The 18,516-nt window shown below is 42.9% G+C and overlaps 1 protein-coding gene across 1 annotated transcript in view; it reads left to right on the top strand.

Annotated features, from left to right (window-relative positions):
• The window catches only part of MYO10 (myosin X), a 300,329-nt gene that overhangs the window by 143,752 nt on the left and 138,061 nt on the right, over positions 1-18,516 (top strand). The window contains exon 4 of the mRNA XM_012557740.2: positions 3,225-3,412. Coding sequence (XP_012413194.1) covers positions 3,225-3,412 — 188 coding nt within the window. The remainder of the gene's footprint in view (positions 1-3,224; positions 3,413-18,516) is intronic.

Below are 18,516 nucleotides of genomic sequence, written 5' to 3'. Positions count from 1 at the left end.
AAGACAGATTTGTTCGTTCTTTTGGCAGTCCATGGTATATTCAGTATTCTTTGACAACACTACGATTCAAACGCATCAGTTCTTTTTCAGTCTTCCTTATTCATTGTCCAGCTTTTGCATGCACATGAGACGATCGGAAACACCATGGCTTGGGTCAAGGCACACCTTAGTCTTCAAAATGACAGTATTTGCTTTTCAACACTTTAAAGAAGTCCTTTGCAGCAGATTTGCCCAATGCAATGTGTCTTTTGATATCGTGACCACTGGTTCCATGGGTGTTGATTATGGATCCAAGTAAAATGAAATCCTTGACAACTTCAATTTTTTCTCCATTTATTATAATATTGCTTATTGTTCCAGTTGTTAGGATTTTTGTTTTCTTTATGTTGAGATGTAATCCATACTGAAGGCTGTGGTCTTTGATCTTCATCAGTAAGTGCTTCAAGTTCTCTTCACTTTCAGCAAACAAGATTGTGTCATCTGCCTAACGCAGGTTGTTAATGAGTCTTCCTCCAATTTTGATGCCCCATTTTTCTTCATAGAGTCCAGCTGCTTGGATTATTTGCTCAGCATACAGATTGAATAGGTATAGTGAAAGGATACAGCCCGACGCACACCTTTCCTGACTTTAAACCACACAGTATCCCCTTGTTCTGTTGAAACGACTGCCTCTTGATCTGTGTGCAAGTTCCTCATGAGCACAATTAAGCATAGAGGTATGTTAATGATAGTTAAATATTCCTGCTATCAAGGGGATGCCCTAATGGTGTCTTTTATAAAAGATTAACTTCAACATTCTACTTGTAACTGAGAGAATCGGAGTATGCTCAGTACACATCGAGACTCAACGAAGGAGTCCCACAACACCAGGAGACTGGTTTCTAGTTTGCAGGAGAGGCCTGAGAGTATTTCTTCTGGGGAGAAGGGGCAAACAATCCTTCTCAAACTGCAGCTGGTTTTGTTGATTCTTGCCTGTGAGCTTCCTTGGTTGACCTACTAGATTTGTATGAAAGCGTGATGGTATTGGCTGTCTTGACTTCTGCCAAAAAATTAAGAACATGTTTCACGGTAAAAATGAACCTTTTTGATTTTTTTACGGGAGAAAGACAATAGTAGTGTATACAAATAAGAAAAGGGTAGAAGACAGGCCTGGCACTTAAGACAAAGATAGAAGAAGGTGCAGGCATGCGTAGCCTCAGGCATTGCTCCTCGTTGACATGAAAGAAGGTACTGGAACATTTGCGATCACTGCATCCATGGAGGGTGGTTGGCATCCTCCAGGGAACCTGTGATTCTCTGTTCTCCGACAGGTTCCATCTTTCTTTCTGGCCAAACCCCCCTCACCATGCTCTGATAGGAGTAATGGAGATTTCTAGAGAGTCAAGATTGCCAGAGAGCTGAACATTTGTTCACGAAAACACTCCATCTTTTTTGTTTTTAACCTCTTTTAGCTGAAAATATTTCTAAAACATAGACTTCCTTACATTTGAAAACAGAGTTATACTAAGCACATGATATGTTACTTAATGGTCCTGGGCAGTTACTGCGAATCCAAATTATTACAGTGTCCTGTAATATGGTACAGATGCTCTCAGGACATTTAGCCTTCCTGAGTATTTTTTCTAGGTTTTCTTTTCCTCTGCCACATTGCCACACCTCACCGGTAAATATGAAGAGAAAAGCCTCTGGAATTCAGCTGCATAGGTTCAAATCTCCGCTCTACCACTTACTGGCTGTGTAACCGTACATGCATTATTTATTCTCTCTATGCCTCCGCTAAGGAAGCCTGGTGGTGTAAAGGTTAAGTGCTCGGCTGCGAACTGTAAGGTTGGCGGTTCAAACCCACCAGTAGCTCTGTGGGAGAAAAGACTTGACCATCTGCTCCCTTAAAGATTACAGCCTAGGAAACCCTATGGGGCAGTTCTACTCTGTTATATAAGGTCACTATAAGTCTGATTGATGGCACACAACAGCAACACAACAACTTGCGTCAACTTCCTCATCTGAAACAGGTGTCGTAATACTGAAAACCTCAGGGTTATTGGGAGGGTTAAGAAGGTTAGCCCGGTAAAGTGCTTGGCACAGCCTACCCACTCTATGAAAGCTGGCTAGCGCTGTACTTCCACGCCTCTCTCATTTGCTCCTTCATCTGTGTCTGGGCCTGGAAATCCAGTAGCCATACTTGGTTAGGATCTTCTTGCAGAGCTCTAAGTAAACACAGTGAAACCTGTGAAAGCCGATACTCAATGGGACCGCCGTGTTTTTTGGGTGTCGCAAGGTTTCTGCCTTTGACGGGGTGCTTACTATTAATCTTTAAGAAGAATCTTACCACTTTTTAGCTTTGAGTTTTCCTTCTCCAACAAGTTTCTGCCTGACACAGATTCTGGCTTTCGCAGATTTCACTGTAGTTATGTCCCTATTGGGGGAGGATAAGGCATGCACTGTAGTAACCTGGTGGCCTCTGTTTTGCTGCTCTGAGGATTTTACTTAGTTTTCTGGCATGAATTGTCAGCCAGCTGAGTTCCGGGTAAGTTATGTGGCACTTCATGAGGTTTTGACATTACTGGAGAGGATAACCTAGTACAGTGAAACCAGTGAGAGCCAGAAGTCTGTAGGCCTGCCTTTTTTTGTTAGGTCTGGCAAGTCTTCCGCCTTTGATGGGGTGCCATCTTACTTTTCTATTGCTCTCTATTGGTGGAAAATATTTGTGTTTTCCTTCTCTGACAGGTTTCCACCTTTCACAGGTTTCATTGTGTTTTCAAAAGTGGTCTTGTTACTTTAATCATGCCATTCATTATAGCCATCTGACAAGGAAGTACTGGAACTGTCTTTGTAATAAGGAAGAGAGTTAGGGAGATCACCAGGGGACGGGGATTCAGGCCTGGGCTGCTTCCCTGGCTTTTCTCTCAATTGCCTTTCGTCAGCTTCCTTCATTTGTACCGAATGACAAGATTTTATACAAAAAGTGGGATAGGAAAAATGTGTACAGTGGGCAACAGAAGTTATCTTTCCCCTTAACACCCAGTCAAGTGGATTTTGTTGAAGCTACAGTTAGATTGTCGTCTTCCGAGAGTGGGCACATGGAACATTGGGGTGCTGAGGGGGCGGCAGCACCGAGCTGCACCTGGTCTCCTCTTTATCTTGTCGCAGAGTGGATGGAGGTGAGAGCCTCGCCACGACTCTCTGTTCATGCCATGTGTAACCCCAATCCTGTGTGCTTACAGACCTACATCGGCTCCATCATTGCCTCCGTGAACCCCTACAAGATGATCCCCGGCCTGTACGAACGCACCACCATGGAGCAGTACAGCAGACACCACCTGGGGGACATCCCCCCCCACATCTTCGCCATCGCCAATGAGTGCTACCGCTGCCTGTGGAAACGCCATGACAACCAGTGCGTCCTTATCAGGTAAAAGGCCGTTGCAGTAAACAAGGGGGCTGATGGAGGCCTGTGAAGGTAACAATTTGAAAACAACAATATGAAACACAGTGGAGGTGGGGCAAAGGTGGAGGCCAGATGCAGTGTTCAAAACCAAAGGGGCTTTCTCCACTCCCTGGCAATCACTGATGTCCCACTGCCTGCTCTTTCTCATTCAGCCCCGAAGACACAAAACGTGCTTTGCTTATGTACTTTGAATGTTACTGAAAAAATATTTTGCCTCCATTAGCAGTTGGCAGTTGAATTTCCACTTACTTCCATATGAGTACCTGAATGTCTCAAATGGAGTTTCCCATTTTGAACACCTTGACAGGTACAGCTTTCAAAAGATGTGAGGAACTCATTTAGAAAAGCATGTCTAAAATTGTCTTAGTTATCTAGTGCTGCTATAATACCACAAGTGGATGGCTTTAATAAACAGAAAATTTATTCTCTCACAGTCTAGGAGGCTAGAAGTCCAAATTGAGGGTGCCAGCTCCAGGGGAAGGCTTTCTGTCTGTGTTGGCTCTGGGGGAAAGTCCTTGTCATCAATCTTCCCCTGGTCTAGGAGCTTCTTAGCACAGAGACCCCAGGTCCAAAGGACACGCTTGCTCCTGGCTGTTCTTTCTTGGTGGCAGGAGGGCCCCTTCCTCTCTGCTTGCTTCTCTTTTGTATCTCAAAAGAGATTGACTCAACATACAACCTAATCCTGTAGATTGAGTCCTGCCTCATTAACATAACTGCCTCTAAGTCTAACATCACAGAGGTAGGATTTACAACACTTAGGAAAATCACATCAGATCATAAAATGGTAGACAACCACATGGTACTGGGAATCATGGCCTAGCCATGATTTTTCTAGAGTGTTAATCAAAATGCTATATATTTGAACAAGGTTTCTTTTTAGTATGATAAGATTACTCTAGATAGAATCTGGCAAAATTTTTCCTGAAGTTTACCTTTGAATTAGCTATAGAAAAGTGACTTACTAAGTATATGTTAAGGTAATAATAATAAGATATATTTATTTTAATTATTTTTTGGTGAGGAGAAGGGACTTGTACCTATTTCATCTGAGTTTTACTCATTTATTAAAATAAACTACAAGGACCCTTACTATCCAAAACTTTATTACTTGGGACTGTCTCAAAAGCAGTAGAGTATGTTTATTTTAAATATTTAATTTTTATCATTAGCTAATTCAAATCGACCTCATTGCCTAATTCTGGCGATAGCCTATTGGATCTTCTTATTGTTTATTTATAGTGGAATCAGATTCTAGTGCTATTTTTGACTATCACAACTCCCCTAGATGTATCCAAAGCAGGCCTGATGGATGTCGCTGGTAGTGAGATTTTCACGGATCCTGCAAATAGTTCATTCATTTTTCCTTCTAGATGCTCATCCACTACTGAGGACCGATAGCGTAAAAGAGGATTTCAACGTCTGTTTCAGATGGCTTTCTAGTTCCCGGTTGTGGCAAAATAGTGATTATTTTATTATTTCAAGGGGAAGGGGGTGTTGGTATTTGGGAGAGGACAATGAGTAAGACTCTTCTTTCTCTTTGGATTACAGATTCAGATGAAGTGAGTCACAGGGCAGATGGAGACCGTATGTCAGTGTTAGACCTCCAGGCAGTTGGGCTTGCTGACATTACAGCCCCAGATTAGACAGACAGACAGAACCACCTGGTCACTGGTACAGCCAGGTAACCAGTGGCTACATTCACCAGAGAATGAAGAAGAGACTAGAAAGGCCAAGCACGCTTTTCCATCTCCCCAGTTCAACAGTCAGAGAAGCCGCTCCTGAGAGTGGGGAGGAGTATGTGAGATTGGGGAGCGGATGGAGGGTCAGAGCAGGCCCATTATGGCAACCAAGGCAAGGGATATGGAGGGCCCCCCTGAACAGAGCACATCTGAGAGATACTCATATTGTCCTTTAAGCTCTTCCCATATGGAATCTGACTTAAGATAGCAAGAAGCAATGGCTGTATTTATGGAAGCATTACTGTGCATTGGACACCATGCCAAGAACTTTTTAGATTTTTCTTGTCTCATGGAAACCTTCCAACAGCCCTTTGATGTGGGTACTCTATAATGATATCTACAGATGCCGCACACACACAGAGAACAATGTTCAGGGATGGTGTTCTTTTTACTGGCACTTTTTATCCATTATGCTTGTGCATAGTTCCTTGCTTTGTTTTGTATGGTCTTGTTTTAATTTATTAAAATTTTTTTGTTTTTCTTACTCTGTTTTTATGTTTTTGGTTCCTGGGTTTTTGTTTTTTTTTTTAATTTAATTTAATTTTGTTGTTGAGAATATACACAGCAAAATATACACCAATACAACTGTTTGAATGTGTGCTGTTTAGGGACATTAATTACATTCTTCCAGTTGTGCAACCATTCTCACCCTCCTTTTCTGAGTTCTTCCTCCCCCATTAACATAAACTCACTGCCCGTAAGGTTCCTATCTGATCTTCCCAGTTGCTGTTGTCTGTTTGATCCCATATAGATAGTTTTTAAAAGAGCATAATGCTCAATGAAGACATTTTTTACTAGTTAAGCTAAACTATTGTTTGCTTTTAAGAAGACAGCTGAGGATATTTTTGGTTCAAGGTTTAAAGATTATCTCAGGGCAATAGTTCAGAGGTTATCAAACCCCCATGGCTCCAGAAAGCCTGGAGTTCATGAGAATTCTAAATTCTGTTCTCCATTTTTCCCCCTTTTGATCAGGATTCTATAGAACCTTTCATCAAAATGTTCAGTAATGGTAGCCAGGTGCCATCCAGTTCTTCTGGTCTCGTGGCAGAGGAAGCAGTTGTTCATGGAGGCCATTAGCCGCACATTCCATTTCTTCCTCCTATTCCTGACTTCCCTTCTTCCTCTGTTGCTCCAAGCAAATAGGTATCAATTGTTGTGCCTTGGATGGCCACTTACAAGCTTTTAATAGCAGGTACTAAGAATGAACCAGGAGGGGGAACAGAAGCACTCAACATGTTATTAGGCCAATTAACTGGGACGTCCCATGAGACCATGACTAAACCTTCAAACCAGGTTCCTTGTTTTTTTAACAAACTGAAATTACATGAACGTGAATGACTGAAGGGAGATCTCTTTCTCTTTCTCTTTTTTTTCTCTGTCTCTCTTTGCCTGCCTTTATCTGTCTCTTTACCAGCAAGGAAGCATCTGGGCAGATATTATCTCTTCCATTAGTCACAGGAACATTGCTGAGGTGCTGGGCTATGCACACAGTTTGGATAAGTGTGTCTATCACTTCCTCAATTGAGCAAATATGGATCATACCAAGGAAATAACTTGCAGTTAATCAAAATGAAGCTAATTGCCTAACATATAAACAGAGCCTTTACGAGTTAAATTTATGGATTCTTTTAGACTACTTGACTAAAAGTCCAGACGTTATGATTTAAGGTCACCATTTCATCCTACAAAATATAAGTTAATAAGTTTAACAGAAAGAAACAGAACTAGATCTATTTTATGACCAGTTTTTCTTCCCACATTTAGGTACCTAAATATTTGCCCTTGATAATTGCTTGTGTTTATTACTTTCAGTGGAAAAAAGGAGAGCATGACTAATATATCACTTGCTCGATGGTGCAGTTTCGGAAAAAGTGGAAATCAAATGAGATCATTGTGTATATATATATATATATATATATATATATATATATATATAATAAAGCGGAAAGGGGTTGGCATTTTCATGCCAAAGACTGAGGTATTTAAAAATAAAGGGGGGGAGGGGTGTGTGGATCCCAAACAGAAAGCTACCATTGTGTAATGCTAGTGTGAAAAGAGTAACTGTATTTATCTAAATTAACTCTGGAAACACAGACTTTAAGAATAGGCTTCTCATTAAAACGTGTTTTAGTTTTTAATAAATATCTGCAGAGCTTGCTTCTTTTTTTTTCTTTTTTTTTCTTTTTTTTTTTTTTTTAAGTGGAGGCTGGGGCTGTAGGAATTAGAGAAAAATGAATGTAAAAGTACAAATGGTTGAGCACAGTAGCCCAATTTGGATTTCCTTGGGCATGAACTGCTCCCTAGTGGATACAGTGGGTTTTACAACTTTCAAACCATTGTCTCATGCTACCACCAATTGCTGTCCTGTCACCTCCCTACTCATGGCGCACCACATGTGTCAGAGTAGAACTGTGCTCCATAGAGTTTTCAGTGGCTGATTTTTCAGTAGATTATCAGGCCTTTCTTCCAAGGCACCTCTGAGTGGACTCGAACCTCCAGCCTCTTGGTTAGCAGCCAAGTACCTTAACTGTTTGCACCATCCAGGAACTCCTCTCTCATGTTTGTTGTTGCTGGGTGCTGTCAAGTTGGTTCTGACTCATGGCGACCCCTTGTGTGCAGGCTAGAGCTGCACCATAGGGTTTCCAAAGCTGTGACCTTTTGGAAGCCGATCACCAGGCCTGTCTTCCAAAGCACTTCTGGATGCGTTCGAACCACCAACCTTTCGGCTCGTAGTTGAGCACTTTACCATTTGCACCACCTAAGGACTTCTTCTCTCATGCTAGCACCTTTAACATCAGAAATAAGCCTATTTTGGAACTAGATGGGACTTCAAAGATCAACTTTTTTCCTTATTTTACGAGCATATTGTCACGGATTGAATTGTGTCCACCAAAAATATCTGTCAACTTGGCTGGGTCATCATTCCCAATATTGTATGATTGATTTCCCTATGTGTTGTAAATCCTATCACTATGATGTAATAAGATGGATTAGTGGCAGTTATATTGATGAGGTCTACAAGATTAGATAGTGTCTTAAGCCAATCTCTTTTGAGATATAAAAGAGAGAAGCGAGCAGAGAGACATGGGGACCTCATACCACCAAGAAAACAGCGCCGGGAGCAGAGTGCGTCCTTTAGACCTGAGGTTCCTGTGCTGAGATGCTCCCAGATCAAGGGAAGACTGATGACAAGGACCTTCCTCCAGCGCTAACAGAGAGAGAAAACCTTCCCCTGGAGCTGATGCCCTGAATTTGGACTTGTAGCTTACTAGACTGTGGGAGAATAAATTTCTCTTTGTTAAAGCCGTCCACTTGTGGTATTTCTGTTATAGCAGCACTAGATGACTAAGACACGTATTTTATGAGCATTTCCTCACTTTCCTCCGTTTACAAGGTCCCCAGCTGGTTGGTGGCAATGCCAGGTATCTGGTCTTCTAGTCCAAGCCTCTTTCTTCCCTTGACCAGTACTTCTGAAAGGATTTAAAATGGCCCCACTTTCAAGATTGTTACCTCTCGTAAGTTATAGTTTTATTTTACCTTTTATGCACATTTTAATGAGTGCTTGTGCTAGTATAAGAGCCTTGGTGGCACAAACAGTTAAGACTTGGCTGCTAACTGAAAGGTCACGGTTCGAACCTACTCAGTGGCTCTGTGGACCAGCTGGTGGTTTGAACCACCGACCTTTCAGTTAGCAGCCAAGCGCTTAACCACTGCACCACCAAGGCTCCCAACTCACAGCGACCCTATGTACAACAGAATGAAACACTACCCTGTCCTGTGCTGTCCTCACAGTCGTTGGTATGTTTGAGCCCATTGTTTGAGCCACTGTTTCAGTCCATCTTGTTGAAGGTCTTCCTCTTTTTTACTGACCCTTTACTTTACCAAGCATGATATCCTTCTCCGGGGACTAGTCTTTCTTGGCGATGTGTCCAAAGTAAGCGAGACAAAGCCTCACCATCCTTGCTTCTAAGGAGCTTTCTTAGATACATTACAATTTAAAAAAAAAAAAACCCAAACCTATTGCCATTGAGTTGATTCCGATTCATAGCGACCCTATAGGACAGAGTAGAACTGTCTCATAGGGTTTCCAAGAAGCAGCTGGTGGATTCAAACTGCTGACCTTTTGGTTAGCAGCCTGCCAAATACTATAACAGAAGCATGTACGTGGTGGCTCAGAAGTGTTAGAAGATGCTGGAGAAGGAATCGAAAGTTTCTCAGAAAAGGCAACATGTGATCATGACTCAAGGATATGTAGGAATGTGGTCAACACAGAGAGGAGGAAGGGCACAGAGGCATTTGCTAAAACAGGGATATCAGGAAAAACAAGGAGAATTAAGGAAAGAGAGGTGTGTCTGGAAGGCTGGAACATGGAATTTGCTGAGGGATATGAAGGAGATGTGGTTGGAAAGGCAAGGACAAGGAACTGAAGAAATTTGTTGAGGAAGGTGTTCCTGTGTCATCCTCACTAAGAGCCCAAGAGGCATTTTCTAAAGGGAAACTGAGGCTCAGATCTGTTAGGTGACTTGCCAGAGTACCCTTAGCAACAGAGACAGGATTTGAACTTTGGTCTGCCTGACTCCAAAACCTGTGCTATTTGCAGGATGTAATTCTACTTCCTGGTGCAGGGTCAGACCTTCAGGGCCTTTGTTTGACTTGCTGTGATCTTTGGACTTAATCCTTTCGACAGTGGCCAAGCTGTGTAAGTGTTCTAGCAAAGGGGGTAGTGAGAAAATCATGTGATGCAGGGGGAGTTTGATTTAAGAGGGATGTTTGACTGTCAGGTGTTAGTCAATGTTTTCTGTGAGGCCAGACGGTATGTGGCCCTGGGTGGTACAAGCGGTTAGTTAACACACCCAGCTGCTAATCAGAAGGTTGACAATTCGAGTCCACTCAGAGTCCACTCAGAGGCAGTCTACTTCCATAACCTCAGCTGTTGAAAACCCTATGGGGAGCACAGCTCTGCTTTGACACACACACGGTGGCCATGAGCTGGAATCAACTCCGCAGTAACAGGCTTAGATGGTATATGTTTTAGGCCTGGTGGGCAAGATCACCTGTCTCCCAAGTACTCGACCTTGCCCTGGCAGTGGGAAACAGTCATAGATAATATGTCAATTAATGGGCCTTCTGTGTGCCAATAAAACTTTATTTACAAAAACAGGCAGCAGATTGGATTTGGGGGCTATAGTTTGATGACTGCTGGGCTGGTTCTAAAAACCTGCCGGCATTGACATGGGCCCTCTCCTAGCCTGTCCAGTGAGTAAAGGGCCTGGCTTCCTCAAAGGTCCTTTCCTCCTTCCTGATTTTCTCAGGGCTGTGCTCCATCTTTGAGTCTCCTTACCTCTAGTTCTTTGAACTCTTTCTCTATTGGATTGTTGGCATTGCCTTTCAAAAAATGTTCTAGTTTTCTTAGTTTCTTCCATCTTGAAAAGAAAAAAAGATGCTCCTTTGGATAAACAGTCCCTGAAACCATCCCATACCCCCGCTTGCTCTCACAGCAGAGCTTCTAGAAAGAGTGTTTACACACGCTGTGTCGTTCCATCTCCTCCCACTTTTCAGCCTGCTCCCATCTGGCCCTCCGCCCCCTCACTGCCTCTTGTGGAAACCAGTGGGCACTCTTCAGGCCTCTCAGGAGCTCTTGACATAGTTGCCCCCGCTCTCCTCCCTGGTGCTCCATCATTCTGGATTTCTGCCTTCTTCTCTGAGCCCTCCTAAGCACCTCGGTCATTTTATACCTCCTCCTCTTCTAACCAAAGGAGCCCCGGTGGCACAACAGTTAAGCACTTGGCTGTGAACGGAAAGGTTGATGATTTGAACCCATTCAGTGGCTCTGTGGGAGAAAGACCTGGCAATCTGCTCCTGTAAGGGTTACAGCCTCAAATACCCTATGGGCAGTTCTACACTGTCACATGGGGTCACTATGAGTCGCAACTGACGCCAAGGCACTCAGCAGCAACACCCTCTTCCGACAGCCTGCATTTATTTCTCTGAGTCAGCGCGATTTCCCAAACTTTTATACTTCCACCCCAACTTCTCCTCTGAGTTCCACTTATGTCCTAGTGCTGTTTTGACACATCTCATAGGCATGTTCTAACCAGGTCTTTTCATTTCCTCCCAGAGGTATGTTTCTCCTCTAATGCTTTCCGTTCTTAGCAGTGCCCAATCCATCCCACCCAGCCCCAAGCCTGAGATCTAGAACTCATTATTTGACCTAGATGTCATTTTTTTTTCCCTTCAAATTGAGGTAAAGTTACATACAAAAAAGTGTACCAATCTTAAGTGTACACTTTGAGTTTTGAGTAAATGTATTCACGCTTATGTTAGTTGAGTCGATTCTGACTCGTGACAACCCCATATGTGTCCGAGTAGAGCTGTGCTCCTTAGGGTTTTCAATGGCTGATTGTACAGAAGTAGATCGCCAAGCCTTTCTTCCAAGGTGCTTCTGGATGGACTCCAACCTCAACCTTTTGGTTAGCAACCCAGCCAATGCATTAGCTGTTTGCACCACCCAGAAACTTCACACACCCATGTTACCAACACCCAAATCATCACACTTAGCAAGTTCCTTGGGGTCTCTGGAGTCACCCCCACTCCCTCCCTCTCCCTGACCTCTCTCCTGGCCGGGTCCATTACCGATCCTGTCCGCTCACCATCCACAGTCTACCTTGGGGCCTCTCTCATCGCTGGCGCTGGCCTCTCTCTCATTGCCGTTATCTTAGAAGTAACAGAAGTACCACAAGTGGATGGTTTTAACAAAGAGAAGTTTATTCTCTCACAGTCCAGTATGCTAGAAGTCCGATTCAGGGTGCCAGCTCCAGGGGAAGGCTTTCTCTTTGTGTCAGCTCTGAAGGAAGGTCCTTGTCATCAGTCTTCCCTTGGTCTAGGAGCATTTCAGCTCAGGAACCTCAGGTCCAAAGGACACGCTTTGCTCCCGGTGCTTCTTTCTTGGTGGTATCAGGTCACCCTGTGTCTCTGCTCACTTCTCTCTTTTATATCTCAAAAGACATTGGCTTAAGACACTATCTAATCTTGTCGATCTCATGATTACCGCTAATCCATCTTATTACATCATAGTGATAGAATTTACAACACATAGGGAAATCACATCAGATGATAAAATAGTAGACAGTCATACGATACTGGGAATCATGACCTAGCCAAGTTGACAGATATTTTTGGGGGACACAGTTCAATCCATGACAGCCGTTCTGGCCTCATTTGGTCTCCCTGCTCCCTCTCCTGTCTACCTCCTATGTAGTCTCCACACAGTAGCCAGAGGGTTCTTTAACAACTTAAACCCAATCATGTCGCCCTCCTCCTTCAAAACTGTCTTGTGATTTTCCATTTTGCCTAGGGAAGATTCTCAGAATTTTCAACATGGCCTCAGAGGCCCCATTTCAGTGTTTTGGGATTGTTTTTCTGTCCATTTTTTCATGACTAAATTTATAAGATTTTTTTTTTTTTTTAATATGTACTTTTTTGGGTTCATTTGGATGAACACGTTCTCAGCGAAACCGCTTTGTGCGTTGATAGCTGTTATTGGTGCCAAGTCATAGGGCTCTGCTTGCCGTGGGCTAATGAGAATGTGGAGCTCTAGTGGCACAGTGGTTAAACACTCGGCTGAAAGGCGGAGGTTCAGACTCACCAGTTGCTCTGTAGGAGAAAGATGTGGCAGTCTGCTTGCATAAAGATAACGGCCTTGGAAACCCTGTGGGGGCAGTTCTGCTCTGTCCTATAGGGCTGCGATGAGTGGGAATTGACTCAACAGCAACGGGTTTAATGAGAAGGAGTCCTGGTGGCACAACAGTTAAGTGCTCAACTGCTAACTGAAAGCTTGGCAGTTTGAACTCACCCAGCGGTTCCTTGGGAGAAAGTCCTGTAAAGATTACAGTCAAGAAAATCCGGCGAGCAATTCTGTTCTGTCATACGTGGTCGTGTGAGTCGGAATCGACTTGATGGCACCCAACAACAGTGAGAAAAAAGTGAAGCCTATGGGGTATGTATGTGATGTGTTTGCTGAAAGCGAAGATAAACTAACATCATAATTGCTCTCTGAACTAATGTTTTGTAGGGGCTAGAATAAAAGAAGAGGCTGGAATATATGAATCATCACCCACTGCCCCCAGTAGAACCAAAAAAACTCATTGTTGTCGAGTCGATTCTGACTCATAGCAACCCTATAGGACAGAGTAGAACTGCCCCATAGCGTTCCCAAGGACTGGTTGGTGGATTCAAACTGCCAGCCTTTTGGTCAGCAGCCAAACAGGCGTGCCCAACTCCAGAGTGAGAGGGAGACCCGAGTCACAGTGCCAGGAGCTTTTCAGCTTGAGCAAAGCGGCATTAACTAACGGGTTCAATGAGTCTTGCTAATTTGGAAGTTCCTCATCACTAAAGAAATGAACCAGCCTCCACCCCGGCTGCTGCACTTGGCTGGAGATTTCCTCCCATTCCCCCATTGCTCCCCCACCAGCCCACACTTTGGGGGCTTCATATCTGGTACTTTTCCCCAGAGATTACCAAAAAGGAAAGCGGGAAGGAAGGAAAGGAGGAAGAGAGGGCGTAATCTGTAAGAGCACCATACTGCTAGTCGCTTACATCACTTCAGAGAGCTTCAGTGGGGTTAGCCTGGGGGAATCTAGTGGAAACAAGTCTTAGTTACATTAAGATGTTGAAAAGCTACCCAGAGTACAGACAGGTCCCCAGAACTTCTTATTTCCCTAACCCTAAATCCAATGCACTTATACTTTTAGTTTCAAATTGTAATACCTCCCCTCCCAGGCTCTTTTCTTTGGCCCTCTTGCCTTTTCATCTCTCAACACACTGTGCTCAATAGCTGGTCAGTGGGAAGGCAAACTCTTTTTCTGTTTTCTTTGGCTTGGCCATTTTGAATTCATTTAGTTACCAGGCATAATTCCTGCCTAACTTCTTGCTTTTTACAGAAGAAACAAACATTATGTATGTAAGTTTCATGCTAGCAGCTCTTTTTTTTTTTTTTTACAGTTTTTTTTTAAATTGTTGTAGTTTAAGTGAAAGTTTACAATTCAAGTCAGTCTCTCTTACACAAATTTATACATACACTGTTATGTGACCCTAATTGCTCTCCCTATACTGTGACAGCACACTCATCCTTTCCACCTCTGATTTCCTGCATCCATTCAGCCAGCTTCTAACCCTCTCTGCCTTCTCATCTCACCTCTGGACAGAGGCTGCCCATTTAGTCTCATGCAGCAACTTGACCTAAGAAGCGCACTCTTCACAAGTATCATTTTATGTCCCACAGTCCAGTCCAATCTTTGTCTGAAGAGTTGGCCCCGGGAATTGTTTTACTTCTATGTTGACAGAGAGTCTGGGGGCCATGATTTCTGGGGTTCCTCCAGTCTCAGTCAGACCATTAAGTGTGGTCTTTTTACCAGAATTTGAGTTCTGCACCCAACCTTTCTCCTGCTCCATCAGGGACTCTCTATTGTGTTCCCTGTCAGGGCGGTCATTGGTGGTAGCCGGACGCCATCTAGTTCTTCTGGTCTCAGGCTGATGAAGCCTCTGGTTTATGTGGCCCTTTCTGTTTCCTGGGCTAATACTTCCCTTGTGTCTTTGGTGTTCTTCATTCTCCTTTATTTCAGGTAGTTGGGACCAGTTGATGCATCTTAGATGGCTGCTCAGTAGCTTTTAAGACCCCAGACACCACTCACCAAAGTAGGATGCAGAACATTTTCTTAATAAACTTTGTCATGCCAGTTGACCTAGATGTCCTCTGAAAGCATGGTCCCCAGATCCCTACCCCTGCTACTCTGTCCCTCAAAGTGTTTGATTGTATTCAGGAAACTTCTTAGCTTTGGTTTAGTCCAGTTGTGCTAACTTCCCCTGTAGTGTGTGTTGTCTTTCCCTTCACCTAAGATAATTCTTGTCTACTATCTAGTTGGTGAATAACCCTCTCCCTCCCTCCCCACCCTTGTAACCATCAAAGAAAGTTTTCTTCTGTGTTTAAACCTTTTCTTGAGTTCTTATAAGTGGTCTTATATAATATTTGTCCAGTGACTGACTAAATTCACTGAGCATAATGTCCTCCAGATTCCTCCACGTTATGTTTCATGGATTCATCGTTGTTCTTTATCGTTGCATAGTATTCCATTGTGTGAATATATCATAGCATGTTTATTCATTCGTCCGTTGATGGACACCTAGGTTGTTTCCATCGTTTTGCTATTGTGAACAGTGCTGCAATAACATGAGTGTGCATATATCTATTTATGTGACGTCTCTTATTTCTCTAGGATATATTCCAAGGAGCAGGATAGCGGGATCGTATGGTACTTCTATTTCTACATTTTTAAGGAAGCACCAAATTGATTTCCAAAGTGGTTGTACCATTCATTTTATATTCTCACCAACAGTGTGTAAGTGTTCCAGTCTTTCCACAACCTCTCCAGCATTTATTATTTTGTGTTTTTTGGATTAATGCTAGCCTCGTTGGGGTGATATGGTATCTCATTGTAGTTTTGATTTGCATTTCTGTAATGGCTAATGATCGTGAGCATTTCTTCATGTGTCTGTTAGCCACTTGAATGTCTTCTTTGGCGAAGTGCCTGTTCATATCCTTTGCCTATTTTTTAACTGGGTTATTTGTCTTTTTGTTGTTGAGGTTTTGCAGTATCTTGTAGATTTTAGAGATTAGATGCTGATCAGATTTGTTGTAGCCAAAATTTTTTTCTCAGTCTGTAGGTTGTCTTTTGACTCTTTTGGTGAAGTCTTTTGATGAGCATAAGTGTTTGGTTTTTACGAGCTCCCAGTTATCTAGTCTCTCTTCTGGTGCTTGTGCATTGTTGCTTACGTTAGTATGCTGTTTAGCTTGCTAGCAAGTCTTTAAGGGCTAACGGGAGATGTGGCCACACTGAGTTTCATATTAAGCTTTCTACCTTTAGGAATCTTTTATAAATTACAAATCCTCCCATCTCACTCGATATCTTCTTCACAGCACTCGCCATAATGTGTGTGACTCTTGGATGAGTAACTCTATCCCCTACTGGATCCTAAATGATCTCGTGGCTGTTTTGCTCATGGTGTTTTCTAGCTGTTCGCACAGGCTGATGCACAGAGCAGGCACTCAAATGTTTAAGGAGGGAAGGAGCCCCTGCCCCATTGCTGGAAAGATCCCATTGGTTTGACTGTCAGTAAATTGTCTGCAGAGTTGTTGTTGTTGTTAGGTGCTGTCGAGTCAGTTCCAACTCATAGCGAACTTATGTACGACAGAACGAAACACTGCCCAGTCCTGCACCATCCTCATAATCATTGTCATGCTTGAGCCCATTGTTGCAGCCACTGTGTCAGTCCATCTCGTTGAGGGTCTTCCTCTCTTTTGCTGACCCTGTACTTTACCAAGCATGATGTCTTTCTCCAGGGACTGATCCCTCCTGATAACATGTCCAGAGTATGTAAGATGAAGTCTCGCCATCCTTGCCTTTAAGAAGAATTCTGGTTGTACTTCTTCCAAGACAGGTTTGTTTGTTCTTTTGGCAAACCATAGTCTATTCAATATTCTTCACCAACACCACAATTCAAAGGCGTCACCACAATTCAGAGGCGTCACCATAATTCAACGGGGAATGTTAAATTCACAGAGAAGGTGGGGGGAAGGAGGGAGTAGAGGAAGGCTAGACAGAAGTATATTAGCTGCAAAGAGACCTTGACATTAATGTCTGGAGACATCTGTTTCTGGGTTTTTGCAATTTGTAAGTTGTTTTATTGTTTTTCTTTCTTGTCTCATTTGTGTAACACTTCCACAGTCTAATAAATATATCAATAGTCATCACTTCTTATCTCCTGGTGCTTTATCTTATGTACTTTACCAAGCATCATGTCCTTCTCCAGCAACTGGTCCCTCCTGATGACATGTCTGAAGGAAGCGAGACTTTCTCGCTTCTAAGGAGCACTGACTGTACTTCCTCCAAGACAGATTTGTTAGTTCTTCTGGCCAAAAAAACCAAACCAAACCTGTTGCTATCTAGTAGATTCCAACTCATAGCAACCCAGTAGGACAGAGTAGATCTGCCCTGTAGGGTTTCCAAGGAGCAGCTGGTGGATTCTAACTCCTGACATTTTGGTTAGTAGCCATAGCTCTTAACCACTGCGCCACTTGTTGGCAGACCATGATATATTCAGTATTCTTCACCAACACCGTAATTCAAATGTGTCAGTTCTTCTTTGACCTTCCTTTTTCATTGTCCAGCTTTCACATGCATAGGAGGCAATTGAAAACACTATGTCTTAGGTCAGGCACACCTTAGTCCTTAAAGTGACAACTTTGCTTTTGAACACTTTAAAGAGATCTTTTGCAGCAGATTTGCCCAATGCAGTACGTTGTTTGATTTCTTGAGTGCTTCTATGGACATTGAATGTGGATCCAAGTAAAATGAAATCCTTGACAAATATGTTTTTTCTGTTTTTTATGATGTTGCTTATTGGTCCAGTTGTGAGGATTTTTATTTTCTTTATGTTAAGGTGTAATCCATACTGAAGGCTGTGATCTTTGATCTTCATCAGTAAGTGCTTCAGGTCCTCTTCACTTTCAGCAAGCAGGGTTGTGTCATCTGCATATCACAGGTTGTTAATGAGTCTTCCTTCAATCCTGAAGCGACGTTCCTCTTCATATAGACCAGCTTCTCGGATTATTTGCTCAGCATACAGATTGAATAAGTATGGTGAAAGGATACAACACTGACGTACACCTTTCCTGATTTTAAACCACAGAGTATCCCCTTATTCTGTTTAAACGACTGCTTCTTGGTCTATGTACAGGTTCCACATGAGCACAATTGTTCCGGAATTCCCATTCTGCACGGTGTTATCCATAATTTGTTATTATGCACACAGTTGAATGCTTTTGCATAGTCAATAACACGCAGGGTAAACATCTTTCTGATAGTCTCTGCTTTCAGTCAAGATCAATCTTACATCAGCAATGATATCCCTTATTCTATGTCCTCTTCTGAACCCTGCTTGATTTTCTGGCAGTTCCCTGTCAATGTACTGCTGCAGTCCTTTTTGAAATCTCTTCAGCAAAATTTTACTTGTGTGTGATATTAATGATATTATTGTTCCATAATTTCCACATTGTGTTGGATCACCTTTCTTTGGAATAGGCACAAATATGGATCTCTTCCAGTTGATTGGCCAGGTAGCTGTCTTCCAAATTTCTTGGCATAGATGAATGAGTGCCTCCAGCATTATGTCCTTTTGTTGAAACATCTCAGTTGGTATCCCATCAATTCCTGGAGCCTTGTTTTTCGCGAGTGTCTTCAGCGCAGCTTGGTCTTCTACCTTCAGTACCATCTA

Source organism: Trichechus manatus, unplaced genomic scaffold (assembly GCF_000243295.1).
Source record: "Trichechus manatus latirostris isolate Lorelei unplaced genomic scaffold, TriManLat1.0 scaffold00116, whole genome shotgun sequence".
In the NCBI taxonomy this organism is placed as follows: domain Eukaryota; kingdom Metazoa; phylum Chordata; class Mammalia; order Sirenia; family Trichechidae; genus Trichechus; species Trichechus manatus.
Note: the sequence above shows the minus strand (reverse complement) of the source record. Positions and strands in the feature narration are given on the sequence as shown.